The 15,462-nt window shown below is 50.1% G+C and overlaps 1 protein-coding gene across 1 annotated transcript in view; it reads right to left on the reverse strand.

Moving 5' to 3' along the window:
• Positions 1-15,462, reverse strand: part of LOC132570278 (uncharacterized) — a 44,303-nt gene that overhangs the window by 13,083 nt on the left and 15,758 nt on the right. Inside the window, exons 9-16 of the mRNA XM_060236779.1 lie at positions 13,465-13,550; positions 8,870-8,953; positions 8,364-8,426; positions 6,995-7,072; positions 6,822-6,910; positions 6,265-6,301; positions 2,666-2,814; positions 1,292-1,354 (exon numbers count right to left, since the gene is read on the reverse strand). Coding sequence (XP_060092762.1) covers positions 1,292-1,354; positions 2,666-2,814; positions 6,265-6,301; positions 6,822-6,910; positions 6,995-7,072; positions 8,364-8,426; positions 8,870-8,953; positions 13,465-13,550 — 649 coding nt within the window. The remainder of the gene's footprint in view (positions 1-1,291; positions 1,355-2,665; positions 2,815-6,264; positions 6,302-6,821; positions 6,911-6,994; positions 7,073-8,363; positions 8,427-8,869; positions 8,954-13,464; positions 13,551-15,462) is intronic.

Raw genomic sequence — 15,462 nt, forward strand, 5'->3', positions numbered from 1 at the left:
AGCCCGAGTGCGGGTACTCTGCAGCTTTGCTTCCTTCGGCCCGGGAATAGTCAGCAGGTCCTTCCCTGCTGACCTCAGTGCTCTCTGGGGTTCATATGGGGAAAGACGGTCCCTGTAAAATGGTGCTATCCCAAACGGGTGCAAACAAAGGGGCCTCGGTTAACCCAGCCAAAGAGAAGCAGTCTAAGAAACTGAGCGCTGGACCTAAAGACTACATGGATGATACCTGTAGCAAGAGGGGAACGTGAAATCCCTTGATTAGGGCAAGAGGATTTTGCTAATGTGAGGTGGCATTCGGGTGGTATCAGAATAAATCCTCTTCAAGCCCAAAACCAACCCCCCCCCCACGCCCATGATATAATCCAGATTATGCCTAAGTGGCTTCCATTTCCAAGGCTGTGCAGACCCTCCTTTCAGTCAAGCTTTTAGTGGCCAGTGCTGGTGAGCAATAGAGCCCTCCGCAGGCTGGCTGAAGGCAGCACAGGGGTGGGTCTCTGCCCAAACAACACTGGTCAGGGAGCCGGTGGTGTGGGAGAAGGCAGAGAATACAGCTTACAACCCTCGCAGTCTCCCGGAGCCACGTTTGAAGCACAACTGAGTTCAAGTGCTGCTGAGACTCAGCTTGTTCCCACTACATACCAGGCAAAACTTCTGAATCACAGAGTCAGGAGATAAGATCAAGGGAAGGCCTCGGCCTCTATGCCGTGTTGTTGGCCACTGTGTGAGATTGGATCAGGGGTGGCCAAGCTGTGGTTTAGGAGCCACATGTGGCTCTTTCACACATAGAAAGAGCATTTTGGACTCTTTAAAACACTTTTTCAAGCCAATCCAGCCAGCAGCTTGGAGAATGCATTTAAAGTTGCTTTCTTTCCACCTCTCCCCCCTCCCCCATCTATTTTCCTTCCTTCAAATATCTGAAGTTTATGTCTTGTGGCTCTCAAACATCTGATGTTTATTCTACGTGGCTCTTACGTTAAGCAAGTTTGGATGCTGGTCTGACCCAGCAGGGCTCTCCTGATGTTCTTATGAGCAGACTCAGCAGGGTTCTTCTGATGTCCTATTGCAGACCAACAAGGCTATCCTCTGACACGATCTTTGCAAGCAGACATTCTAGGTGTTTCAACACTTAGGCTTCAAGGACCTACAAGACTCATTATCAGATCCCCCCCCCCCAACTGCAAGCTGTGATGAGTGACACTCCAAGCTCTCCAGGACAACTCAAGACGACCCTCCCCTTCTACCATCTTTCCTTCGCCCATCTTCTCCGTACTCCCAGCAACCTGTTTCATACCTTAATATAATCCAGAGCTGTGAATTGAGATGCAAGTGCAAGATTCAAGCGAGTCTCCAGATTCTAAAAAAAAACAAATGTTGGGTAAACTTCAGGAGGTACGTCTTTGCGGCATACCATGCAGGAGGTATGTCTTTGCGGCATTCCATCTAGGCAAGCGGAACCACCCCCTAACTTACCTGTCCTGCTAGAACAGACCTGTCAGTTATGCACCACCAGATGCTGTCCTGAAGCTGGATCCTCCACACCCCGAGACGAAGAAGCAAGAAGCAGACCCTCTCTGCCACACACTCTGGCTCCACTGACCCTACCCCTTGTCAAGCATGCATATTTCTATGTGCCAAGTAGGCATACCAGCCATAGAGCAGAACACCACTCTGGCCTGTTCGCCCCCACCACCTTTACAACAAAAGGGTGCATAATAAATCCATCTGGATCCAGGATGTTTAGGTTAGCCTTGCAGTAACTATGTAATGCGCCTCTCCCCCAGATTCACACAGCCAGGTCTTATCTGCTCTCAGAGAAAGTGTGAGAAAGGGAGATGTTTTTATTAGCTTCCATTCCTTAGCCATAAAAGAGATACTAGCGAGTAGCCTTTGAACCCGTGACTCAAATTGCATCTGTATGTTATCCTTTTGAAGTTTTCTTATAACTAACTATTCAGTGCTGGATACGTCATTACTTCCAAGGATTCTGTCCTTGACCAAGCTATGGAGTTTTTACAATAAAGCAACTTTTGATTAAAGAACAAAAGCTGCATTGAGAAATATTGATGCTTGACACCCCTCCATCAGCACGAGACAGGCTGGTGTCGCCCTTGGAGCCTATGACATTTCTCCACCCAGTGGAATGGACATTTGAGAGCAACAAAGTACTGAACAACAAGCATTCGATTGAGACAAGGCTTTTCCTACAAGCACTATCTGTCTTTCAAGTGTGGAGTGAGTTTGGACTACATAAAAAAAAAACCTTTTTGGACATTGAATGTTGATATTTGTGACACCTTATATAGCTATCAATTATATTGTTTCTGGAGTATTGCAAGAATTGTTGAAGGAAATTTGGTGTGAGTTTCACAAATAGTATATAAATATTCAAGTATATATATTTGTAAACCAGTAGCTTTGTTGTTTGATCATGGTATTGGTTGCTGCAGAGCAGGCACTGGGGGCTGGGCAGACCCTCTCAGGTGCAGAGCCCATCCGCACAGGATTCCCGCCAAGACATGCTCCACCACTGATAGGAAGCATTTCTCCGCACAGTTAGTGGACACCAGGAGAAGGCCTCCCCTGCCCTCTTGCACACACCTGTTTAGGCACAGCAGTAATGGAGCAGACAGCCAAGAAGTGACCCAGCACCCTCCCCCCAATCTACCATTTCCTGGAAGTGATTGTTGAAATCCGGCTGCAGGAAGTCCCTCATCTCGCTCAGGATGCAGACAACGTGCGCAACGCGGATCTCCTCCACCTCCGGCAGGGACACGTCGACTACTGAAGCTCCCAAACTTTCCAGGAAACCCACAGCTGGAGGTCAGAGGGAGAAGAGGGAGAGTGTCAAGCATGCTATTTTTAAGTGTTGGTTTTAGCCATACTTTTCTTCTCTCCCCCCCCCCCCCGCCTTCTCTCCCTTCCCCCCTGTGGATGCATAATAAATCCCTCTGAATCCAGGATGTTTAGTGTAACCTTGTATTAACGGTGTAAAGTGCCTCTCCCCCAGTTTCACACAGCCATGCCTTATCAGCTAGCAGAGAATGTGTGAGAAATGGAGATATTAACATTCCTTAGTCATAAAAGAGATACTAGCGAGTAGCCTTTGAACCTTCAACTCAATTTGTATCTTTATGTTATTCTTTTGAAGTAGTCTATAAGATACTATTCAATACTACGTCCACCATTACTTCCAAGGAATCCATCCTTGGAGCAAGTCACGCAGTTTTCAATAAAATAAGTCTTTGATTAAAGAACAAAAGCTTGATTATTGCGAAATATCAAAGCTTGACAGAGGAGTCAGTCTGCTGTTTATTATTCAGCAACCCTGGGACAAAACATGTCACCTCCAAAAGAGGCGGTTGAGACCGGGGGGGCGGAGAGGGGGGGGGGGGAGATTGCTGCAGCTTCAGGATGGAAAAGTGCTAGAGGTCCACCTGCAGGAAGTATCCAGCTACTGATACCCCACTTGGTGGCCTCCACAGTTCTGCAACCACATGCAGCCAGAGTCTGCAGAAGTGCCCACCACACACCAACAGGATTTCCTCTATAATGTGAACATGAGTGGCTGCTCATGAATACAAGAAGCCCCACTCAGCAGCAGTCTGGAGCTATGCAGGGCCTTGCACCACTGAAATTACCCATTTTACGATTACAACAGTTACATTCACTGCTCTGCACAGGAGGGGGCGGGGATTAGGAGGAACACTGCACTCAGGAGTCCGTTCTGCCCAAACATCAAATGCAGCCGGAACACCGTTGCCCCCCCTCCAATCCCAGCCCGGCTCTCCGGGCATATCCGGGGGGGGGGTGTCACTGTGGCAGCTTCAGTCAGCGAGTTGCAATTCAGAAACAAGAATCTGGTGAGGAGAGCTAATGCAAAAAAAGTGGCAGGGAGACCGAGATCCAGGTTGGTGACTGGACAGTCACCTCCACCATCTCCCTAGGAGTAACGGAGAAGCAATACCTCCCCTCCCACCCCAGTCTGCAAATCATGGAAGGGTTCAAACAGCACTGACCTACTCTACAAGACTATTAGTAAAGATAATGTGCGTGGACTACTTTGGCTGAAAAAGTAAAACTGCTACGGTGATTATTACTGCCCTTATTTCCACATTCTAAGGATTATTTTATTTGCTTCATTTTTTTATCCTGCCTTTCCTCAAGGCTTACATTAAGTAAAAAAAAATTTCAATTTAAAACCAAAAATAGGTCCCTAACCAAAAAATAAACCCCTCGGCCACTTAAAAAAGATGCCTGCCAGTTCAACTGCCCTCAGACGCCCCAGCAACAGGCAAGCCTTGCAGAATCTCCCAAAGATCTTTAGGAAGTCCCTTCCCCCCAACAACTGGAAACCCCTCCCACAGAGCTGGAATCACAATGGGAAAAGCTCAGGCTCTGGTCAATGCCAACACAGGCTACCCTAAGCGACGGGGTAGCCAAAAGACAGCTGCCTGAGGGCTGTATCTGGTGCACAGGGACATGCAGAAGGAGGGAGCCCTTCAAAAATGTGGGTCCCAAGCGGTGAAGTCATAACCAGCACCTTGAATTGAACTTGGAAACAGGCTGTTTTCAAAATGGGCAATGTAGGTTTCACAGCAGCTGGCCCCTAACAGCAGTTAGGCTGCTGCATTCTGAGCCTGTGGTAGTTGCCAGGTTGTCTTCAAGGGTGACAGAAGTACAGGTCAGTGTGGCCTGTTTGGGGGAGGAGGGGCTGCTAATGCCAGGGGTCAGAAACAATGGGGCTCAGGGATTTCAGTCAGGGCTACTATTTTTCTTCCCTGCTCAGTGGGCCAGGATGTCACAACAGCTGGCAACAGTGGGCCAGGATGTCACAACAGCTGGCAACAGTGGGCCAGGATGTCACAACAGCTGGCAAGAGTCTCAGGAGCAAGAGAGTGGTCGAACCAGATGAGGCTGATCGAATGTGCTCCCAGCCGCCATGCCAGCCAGCATCTATCCCAGACAGCAGCCCCAAGCTCCTCCCCTGCTCTGAAATACCCAACGTCATTCCATCTTGAGCCACCAGGTTCAGGGGTGTCAAACTCATTTGTTATGAGGGCCAGATCTGACATAAATGAGACCCTGTCAGGCCAAGTCATGCACGTCAGAAAGTATAATGCCAAGTAGAGGAGATCTAGACTTTATAAAGGACACAGACAAAGATTTGTTTTTAACTTAAAAGATGCTTAAAAGATTAGCACTCTTGAAATATGTTACTGGCTTTGAGAGCCCAGGTTGTTCCAGAGATCAGCAGCAATCAAAGCAAACTCCCTCCCCACATCTGGCTTTCAGGAAGCCCTTCCATCCTCACGCCAACACACCCTGCACTGCTTTCTCTCTCTCGAAATTCAATTCATGTTGGACATATGAAGCTGCCTTCTACTGAATCAGACCCTTGGTCCATCAAAGTCAGTCTTGTCTACTCAGACTGGCAGCGGCTCTCCGGGGTCTCAAGCTGAGGTTTTTCACACCTATTTGCCTGGACCCTTTTTAGTTGGAGATGCCGGGGATTGAATCTGGGACCTTCTGCTTGCCAAGCAGATGCTCTGCCACTGAGCCACCGTCCCTCCCCTGACTGGCAGTGGCTCTCCAGGGTCTCAAGCTGAGGTTTTTCATGCCTATTTGCCTGGACCCTTTTTAGTTGGAGATGCCGGGGACTGAACCTGGGACCTTCTGCTTCCCAAGCAGATGCTCTGCCACTGAGCCACCATTCCTCCCCATGAATATATGAACATATGAAGCTGCCTATACTGAATCCGACTCTTGGTCCATCGAAGTCAGTCTTGTCTACTCAGACTGGCAGCGGCTCTCCAGGGCCTCAAGCTGAGGTTTTTCATGCCTATTTGCCTGGACCCTTTTTAGTTGGAGATGCCAGGGACTGAACCTGGGACCTTCTGCTTACCAAGCAGATGCTCTACCCCTGAGCCACCGTCCCTCCGCCTAACTGTTAACTAAACGTTAATTGTTTTTTCAAAAAGCAAGATGGAAGACTCAGTGGTCCCACTCCCTTCCATTTGTGTGGGGGGGCCGTTAGCAGCAGCCTCCGCCAGTTCAACTGTTTGGGGGAGGAGGGGCTGCTAATGCCAGGGATTTCAGCAATGGGGGCTCAGGGATTTCAGTCAGGGCTACTATTTTCCTTCGCTGCTCAGTGGGCCCGGATGTCACAACAGCTGGCAAGAACAAAACCCTCTCTTTTTCCTTTGTGCAGCAGACTAGCACAGCTGGCTGATTTGCTGGCCCCAACACAGACCTCTTGCACTTTACCTTTCTGGCAGACAGTGAGGATTTCTGCATCGCAAGCCTGGCAGACAAGCAGAAACGAAGCCGGTTAGAGATTTCTTTTTCCCCAGAAGCACAAGGAGGTAGATGTCACCACCTCCCCCACCTCGCTGCATTCTCCGCCCCCAGACTAGGGCACATGGCACCCACTGACACCTTTCCTGGCACTTGCCAGATGTTTTCAGAAATTAGGCGGGGCCAGGTGGGGCTTTTGCCCAGTAAAGTTTCTGACTAGCCACTGGAGGTTCGATCGGCTGTGCAGATTCTCAGAAATACTGCTCTGGCAGCAACTGCCAAAACGGCACCAGGATCTTCGTGGTGTGACTGAAGGTCAGCTGCAGTAGCCATTTTAATCTCTGGCTCGCCCCACCCCTCTTAGCCATCTTGTGGCCGTCCACACCACCCTGTGTCGGAATTTCCAAGGCACCCAACAGACTCTAAAAAGGCGGGGACTGACTGACTAGTATTTCCCTCCCTTAGTAAGGATGTGGGGGAATCATTTCTGAGGAAGGATTGCCACAGAGACTGGGTGGGATGGATACCTTAAAAAACGTCCAGTCGACCCCACATTTCAGGCCTTTTAGATCAGGGATGAGGATTCCAGACAGCGACGCTTTGGGCTGGCCTAATCCTGTAACAGATTTTGTTTCTCAAAACCAAACCTCAACGGGCACGCCATTTCACAAAGCAAAAGAAAACCCACAGGGTGACTCACCGTATGGATAGTGGGGATCCGGGCCAGCCAGGACAGAATACGCCACAGCCGCATCCGTCACCGAAGTACAGAGAGGGCCTGGCCAAGAGAAGACACAGCAGACAAGAGCATTACGGCACGCAAGAGCATGTGGGAGGCTTGGAGGCCCTTCTGCTTCCAGGAACTTTTTTTTTTTTAACAAAGCAAGTTTCTGGCCCTTCAGATTCTGGAGACCCAGGTAGTAAACAGGCAGAAGAGAAGACCACGGTGGCAGAGTGGACTGCACCACTGCAGACGTGGGGTGGGCAAAGGGAAGTGGATCTTGGACTGCTCCATTGTGTAGAAATGCTCCTCAGAAGTAGGAAACTAGCAGAGCAGGCAAAGGGGCTGGGTGTTCCCTAGTGTGCCTGCCCCCCAATGCCTGCCAGCACCTTCCCTGGTGCCCCCCAAATGTGGGCAGGGCTTTTGCCCAGCAGAGCTTCTAACTGACTGTTTTGTGGTAGAAGACCCCAGCCCAGGCATCCCCAACGTGGTGCCCTTGGGCACACAGCACCCGCTGACACCTTTCCTAGCGCCTGACAAGATGTTTTTCAGTAACTGGGCAGGGCCAGATGATTCTTTTGCCCCGTAGAGATTCTGACTGGCCGCTGGCGATCTGATCAGCTGTGCAGATTTTTCAAAAGTTTGCTTCGGCAGCAGCGGCCATCACAGCACAAGGATCTCCGCTATACGTTGCTGCGGCAATTTTGTGGCTGCTCCACCTCCGGCTGCGACCATCTGGTGGCTGTGCCCACCCCACTGTGCCAAAGGTGCCCACGGGCTCAAAAAGGCTGGGGACCCCTGGGCTAGAACCTCTTCCCCTGGGTTTTGCTCCTCACGGGAGAGCATTCACAAACAAAACCCCTCATGGCCTGAAGATCCTCTCTGCCATCTCTGTACTCTTCCAGCATATCCCAGCTCCCGTTAGAAAATGGGCAGAAACACCTGGGAGCTGGGATATGCTGGAAGAGCACAGAGATGGCAGAGTGGATCTTCAGGCTGTGAGGGGTTTTGTTTGTGAATGCTCTCCCGTGAGGAACACGGGTCAGGGGCAGTGCCTATCCCCCCCCCCCCAAGTAAGCCCATCCCCACCCTTCTGAAGATCCAAATCAAGGGGGGTGGGGGTGGAAATTAACGTGCAGATTTAGAAAATGCAGCTTGCAATGAGCAAACTGATACAAAGCAAGGACCTGCTATATTATAGTCATGGCTATGCAATGTTCCCTCTTATGAAGAATCTATACATAAACGACTGCATGCAGAACACTGACGCTCTCTGCTATACACACATACACACGGCACGCTTTCTGCGGGGCTGAATACAATGGTCATCGCAAAGAGACGTTCTTACCCAGACCAACCGTGGAATAGGAGAGTGGGTGACTGCCAGAGCCGCTGATGCGTCCGAATGTACCTTCAGATAAGAAAGGGCAGGTGGGTTAAACACACACAGCAGCCCAGACCTGAAATGGGGGAGGGCCAGAAGAAGTGGGGGAGGCAGAGGCCTACGGGAGGAGAGGCTGAAACAGCACAGGCTGCCAGGGCCGCCGCCTCCTCAGTCCTGGGGTATGCAACAATGGCAGCCTTGATCCAAAAGAGTCAAACAGGTTGGAGCCCTGGGTTCAGATTCAGGGGGCCCCCTAATCAGCAGTCAATCTCCCCCCACCCCCCCACCCCAGGTTCTGTTGCCTCGGAGGAGACTTGGGAGGAGGCCACGAGGGAAGGAGGAAAGAATTCTCAGCCAAGATGGTGGAGGAGAACTGATTCAACCCTTCCCATGTCTCAGTAGTTGATGTTCCTCTGTAGCCTCCTTTCCCCCCCTCCCCACCCATCCAGGGTGAATAAGCAACAGCTTACCTTTCAGTCCCACAACCCCGCAGAAGGAAGCCGGGATCCTCACAGAGCCACCCCCATCTGTGCCGATAGCCAATGGGCAAAGACCTGACATGAACATGTTTCCATGAGTTTAAAGGGAAACTGCCTCGTCCAAACTGTTTCTAGCAGCATCCTGTCATGCATGCCTCCTCAGGATCCCTCCCCGGAAACAAAGCCCTTCGTAGCCCAGCTCTCCTTCTGCCCTCCCCCACCCCTGCTCCTCTCCAAGCAACCTTCTCCAAGACACACATGAAGCTGCCTGATACTGAATCAGACCCCCCCTTGAGCCATTAAAGCCAACCAAACTCATAAGAACATAAGAGAAGCCCTGTTGGATCAGGCCAGTGGCCCATCCAGTCCAACACTCTGTGTCACAGAAGAACATAAGAGAAACCATGATGGATCAGGCCAATGGCCCATCCAGCCGAGCACTCTGTCACATAAGAACATAAGAGAAGCCATGTTGGATCAGGCCAGTGGCCCATCCAGTCCAACACTCTGTGTCACAGAAGAACATAAGAGAAGCCCTGTTGGATCAGGCCAATGGCCCATCCAGCCGAACACTCTGTGTTACATAAGAACGGTGACAGGTAGTGGGGCCAAGAGGAAATGCTCGCCTCTGTCATTGGTGTTATGTAACGCCAGGTCCATAAATAATAAGACCACGACCCTTAGGGAGTTTCTGCTACGGCAGGACGTGGACCTGGCGTGCGTGACCGAGACCTGGGTGAGGGACGGGGAGACAGTAGCTCTCTCCCAGATGTCCCCCCCAGGGTACTCGGTCTTTCACCAATCACCGATTAGCGGGAGGGGGGGAGGGGTAGCACTACTCATACGGGAGGGTTACTCCTTTCGGGCTCCCCCGGATCCAAAGATTAATGGAATTGAATGCGCCGGTCTGGCGTGGGATGTTGGAGAGGGGTTGGCAGTTTGGCTAGTGTACCGTCCGCCTAACGCACCAGCTAACGCCTTACCATCACTATTGGAGGCAGTGGTGGGCTGGGCGTTGGAGTACCCGGGGCTTATGGTCCTGGGTGAATTTAACGTCCATGCTGACGACACGGCCTCCATTCAGGCGATGGACCTAGTGTCTTCCATGGCGACACTGGGACTCTCTCAATTTGTCACGACTCCCACGCATCAGGCCGGGCACACATTAGACCTGATCTTTGTGTCCGGGATCTTGGTGAACGGTATCGCCGTAGAAGCGGTTCCATGGTCGGACCACCTAGCCCTTAAGGCCCGTGTGGGGACACCGCCCCAACCCTGTATGGGCGGAGAGCCTATTTTGGCTCACCCTCGGGGCCTGATGGACCCGGAACGGTTCCAAATGGCCCTGAGGGATCCCTGGCCCACTGGCAACTCCCTCAATAACCTAGTGGAAATCTGGCAAGGCCAGTTGTCCAGGGCTATCGACGAAATTGCACCTCGGCGCCCTCTGCACCCTCGTGTGAGGCTGGCTCCATGGTATACTTTGGAGCTGCGCCAGCTGAAACAAGGGCTCAGACGACTAGAGAGGCAGTGGAGGCATACTCGGGACGAAGCGACGAGAACATCCTATAGAACGTTTATGAAGTCTTATGAGATGGCAGTCAAGGCTGCAAAGAAAGATTACTTTGCAACCAAGATTGCATCTGCAAATTCGCACCCAGCACAATTGTTTAAAATAATTGGAGATCTTATAACATTGCCACAAGGCAAACCAAATGTTAGAGAATTAGAGACTGGCTGTGAGGCATTTGCGAAATATTTGCAGATAAAATCTCGTTGCTCCGCCAAGACCTGCCTACCACATTGGATACAGTGAGTGAAATTGAGGCTCCGTGACTGTCTTCGGGTTTAGTGCTGGACCACTTCGACCCACTCAGCCTGGAGGAAGTCGATAGAATCCTCTCTGCTGCTCGCCCAACAACATGTGATTTGGACCCCTGCCCCTCTTGGCTGATTAAATCTTGCCAGAGGGAGCTCAGATGTCCTTTACGGGACATCATAAATAGATCCCTCGCTGAGGGGCGTTTTCCAACACCTCTGAAAGAGGCTCTGGTCCGCCCTCTCTTGAAAAAATGTACAGCAGACCCGGCCGAATTGGCAAATTACCGTCCGGTGTCTAATTTACCGTTTCTAGGTAAAATCATTGAGAGGGCAGTGGCGTTACAGCTACAGAGGTTTCTGGATGACGCTTCCGTCCTAGACCCGTGCCAGTCTGGTTTCCGGCCGGGCCATGGGACGGAGACGGTGCTGGTCGCCTTGGTGGATGACCTCCAGCGGCAACTGGATCGAGGCGGCGTTGCGGTGCTGATGCTGTTAGACCTGTCGGCGGCATTTGATACAGTCGACCATCAGCTACTGATGCGCCGCCTCGCCGACATTGGGGTTGGGGGGTTGGCCTTGCAATTGCTCTCCTCCTTCCTCTTAGGCTGGGGACAAAGGGTGGCTATTGGGGGTGAACGGTCCCAGAGGCGGACACTGGATTGTGGGGTGCCTCAGGGAGCAGTTCTCTCCCCGATGCTGTTTAACATCTATATGCGCCCCCTTGCCCAGATTGCCCGGAGGTTTGGCCTGGGTTGCCATCAATATGCAGATGACACCCAGCTCTATCTGCTAATGGACGGCCTGCCCGGCTCCGCCCCAGAGAATCTCGACCGGGCGTTACAGGCTGTTGCGACGTGGCTTAGGCTGAGTGGGCTGAAACTGAACCCAGCGAAGACAGAGGTCCTTTGTGTGGGTCGCGGCGCTCTGGGAGGGGAAATAGCTCTCCCGGCCTTCGATGGCGCGCCATTGAAAGCAGCGCGCCAGGTAAAGAGCCTGGGTGTTTTACTGGAGCCTTCATTATCGATGGAGGCCCAGATAGCAGCCACTGCCAAGTCAGCATTCTTCCATCTGAGGCGGGCAAGGCAGTTGGCCCCTTTCCTAGAGCGTCAGGACCGCGCAACAGTGATCCACGCGACGGTCACCTCAAGACTAGACTACTGTAATGCGCTCTACTTGGGGCTACCTTTGTGCCGGATCCGGAGGCTGCAGCTAGTGCAGAACGCGGCGGCCAGGCTGTTGTTGGGACTCCCGAGGTGCGAGCACATACGGCCGGGGCTACATGGACTGCACTGGCTGCCGATTACATACCGGGTCCAGTACAAAGTATTACCTTTAAAGCCTTATATGGCCGAGGACCAGCCTACCTGAGGGACCGTCTTTCCCCGTATGAACCCCAGAGAGCACTGAGGTCAGCTGGGAAAAATATACTGACTATCCTGGGGCCGAAAGAGATCAAAGTTCAGAACACCCGAGCACGGGCCTTTTCAGTCGCAGCCCCTGCCCTATGGAATCAGCTCCCTGAGGAGGTGCGGGCCCTGCGGAACCTTGATCAGTTCCGCAGGGCCTGCAAGACCACCCTCTTCAGGCTAGCATATACGGACTGCTGAACAAGGCTGTTTAATTAAGGATCCACCAATGCGGTCCTAATCAAAGACTTATGCCGCTGGGTAAACTGTATAACTGACAGAACTAGCGTCAAAATACCATCGTCGCTGTCAGACTAAGCTATAAATTTTTAATTATACTGACTGGTTTTTAATGATGTTAAATTTAAAGTTTTATATTGTTAAATCTAAAGTTTATATATATTATTGTATGTTTTATAAATGCTGTTAGCCGCCCTGAGCCTGCCTAGGTGGGGAGGGCAGGATACAAATAAAATTTATTATTATTATTATTATTATAAGAGAAGCCCTGTTGGATCAGGCCAATGGCCCATCCAGCCCAACACTCTGTGTCACATAAGAGCATAAGAGAAGCCATGTTGGATCAGGCCAATGGCCCATCCAGTCCAACACTCTGTGTCACATAAGAACATAAGAGAAGCCCTGTTGGATCAGGCTACTGGCACCTCCAGTCCAACACTCTGTGTCACATAAGAACATAAGAGAAGCCCTGTTGGATCAGGCCAATGGCCCATCCAGTCCAACACTCTGTGTCACATAAGAACATAAGAGAAGCCCTGTTGGATCAGGCCAACACTGTGTCACACAGTGGCAAATATATGTGTGTATATATATATACACATACATGCACACACACATTACGGGGAGGGACAGGGGCTCAGTGGTAGAGCATCGGTTAGGAAGCAGAAGGTCCCAGGTTCATTCCCTGGCATCTCCAACTATAAAGGCTGCAGGCAAATAGGTGTGAAAAACTTCCGCTTGAGACCCTGGAGAGCTGCTGCCAGTCTGAGAAGACAATACTGACTTTGATGGACCGAGGGTCTGATTTAGTATGGCAGCTTCATATGTTCACACACACACACACACACACACACTGTGGCTAATAGCCACTGATGGACCTCTGCTCCATATTTTTATCCAATCCCCTCTTAAAGCTGGCTATGCTTGTAGCCGCCACCACCTCCTGATGGGCAGTGGCTCTCCAGGCTCTCAGGCTGAGGGCCTTCACTTCAAAAGGACCACACTTACCCAGTCCTTTTCACAGCTGATGCCAGGGGTTGAACCTGAGGCCTTCTGCATGCCAAGCAGATGCTCTCCCCCGAGCCACAGCCTCTGTTGACACCTCCCTCCTAACCTCACCTGCTGCCACAGCTGCTGCAGAGCCACTGGAGCTCCCACCGGTGAAATGCTGGGGCTTGTAGGGATTCCTAGGTGTGCCGTGGAACCTGGAAGATGGCAAAGAAAAAAGGGAAAGCCTGAAAGGCAAGGCCCACACAAACTGCAGGGGGTCCCCGAGAGTAATCTAGGAAGGGTTCTCCGCTCAAGCGGTGTGCCGGCTAGGAGTGTCACTGAGAACACATCCCAGAAAACAGCCAACAGCATCTTGTGGCTGCACAGAATAAGGAATGATCAGTTGCGACAGACACTGATCTTCAGGGAAGTGTGATGAGCTCTCTCACTGAGGCCCACCTTGTCAGCCAGAAAGTGTCAAGCATGCTATTTCTATGTATGACTATGCTATCTTTCAGTATGTTCAGCAGCCAGGCCAGATACAAAGCAGAGCATCGCCCTGGCCTTTCCCCCTTCCTTTCTTCTCACAAAAGGGGGGTGTAATAAATCCATCTGGACCCAAGATGTTTGCTGTAACCTTGTAATAACGGTGTAGAATGCCTCTCCCCCGATTCACACAGCCAGGTCTTTTCGGTTCTCAGAGAATGTGTGAGAAAGGGAGATATTTTTATTAGCTAACATTCCTTAGTCTAAAGAGGTACTAGTGAGTACCCTTTGAACTCGTGACACAATTTGCATCTTTATGTTATCCTTTTGAAGTTATCTGTAAACTATCCTTTTGAAGCTCTCCTATAAGTTACCATACCATACCATACCAAACCTTTAATGGCATAATAGATTCAGATAAAAATACACAGAATATAAAAATTTAAACATTGGAGATAAAATCAAGATAAAACCGAGCTTACAGATGCATTCAAACATGGTCAGAATTAAATTTAAGGATGTCAGCCAGAAATTTTGCCACAGCCTCACTAACCACCCCCTCAGTATCACTCAATAAATAATAACAGGGTGGCAGAATAGACAAATCTGGAGAAAAAGAAAGCTTGCCAAATAAATCTTTACGGAGGTTATGGTATAAAGAACAATCAAGCAATATATGCTGGATTGAGTCAGGGGTATTTGCTCCACAGGAGCAAAGTCTGTCGGCTAAAGGGACTCGCTGATATCTCCCTTGTAAAACTTTGGAGGGAAACGCGTTTAGTCTAGCCAACATAAATGCCCTGCGATGACTTGGAGTGGTTAGGTCTGATAGATAATTGGGCATTTTGCCACAAAAAGCATAAAGACCTAAGGAAGCTGGAGAGCAAATATAAGGGTCAGTTGGCCGTAATTTCGTATCCTCCGATTCCCATAGTCTCAGTTTAATACATCTGAAGATATATGACTCATCAGCGGTAGAAAAATCATCTACCTCTAACCCCAATTGATTGAGTTTAGACAGAAGCACTGCTGTCCAGGATGAAATATATGGGTCTCTTTTCATACAATCAAGAAGGCTGTTGGGATCTGTTCTAAAATGAATTTTGAGCCAGAATTTGAACACTGCAATCCAGGCTTTTGTCTCCACCAAAGACTGACCCACTTCAGAGCAAAGAGCAAAGTAGGACACACATTTTGGCAAACCAAGAATTTGTCTAAAGAATGAGGCTTGAATGCCCTCCCCTTTCCTGGTAAAAGCTGAGATCCAAATAGGGATACCATAGAGGATTTGGGCAAGCGTTTTGGCTTTGAACACTTTAATAGCTGCTGGAACTAATTGGTTGCCCTTGCAAAGAAAAACTGTTTAATTTGAGCAGCTGAACATTTGGCCAAGTTGAAGGTGTTGTTACGATGTGAAACCCAGCTTAACTTGTGGTTAAAAGTGATCCCCAAGTATTTAAAATTTTTTGTTTGCTCGATTGTTGAATTGCCAATAAACCATCTCTGTGGGCGCCAGCAGTTTGAAAAGACAACTACTTTAGATTTGGTGTAATTGATAGTAAGTGAATTACAATTACAGTAGTCATAAAAGGCATTCAAATACCTTTGCAGGCCCACTCTTGTACAAGAGAGGATGGTAGT

The sequence above is a fragment of the Heteronotia binoei genome, chromosome 4, assembly GCF_032191835.1.
Source record: "Heteronotia binoei isolate CCM8104 ecotype False Entrance Well chromosome 4, APGP_CSIRO_Hbin_v1, whole genome shotgun sequence".
Classification (NCBI taxonomy): domain Eukaryota; kingdom Metazoa; phylum Chordata; class Lepidosauria; order Squamata; family Gekkonidae; genus Heteronotia; species Heteronotia binoei.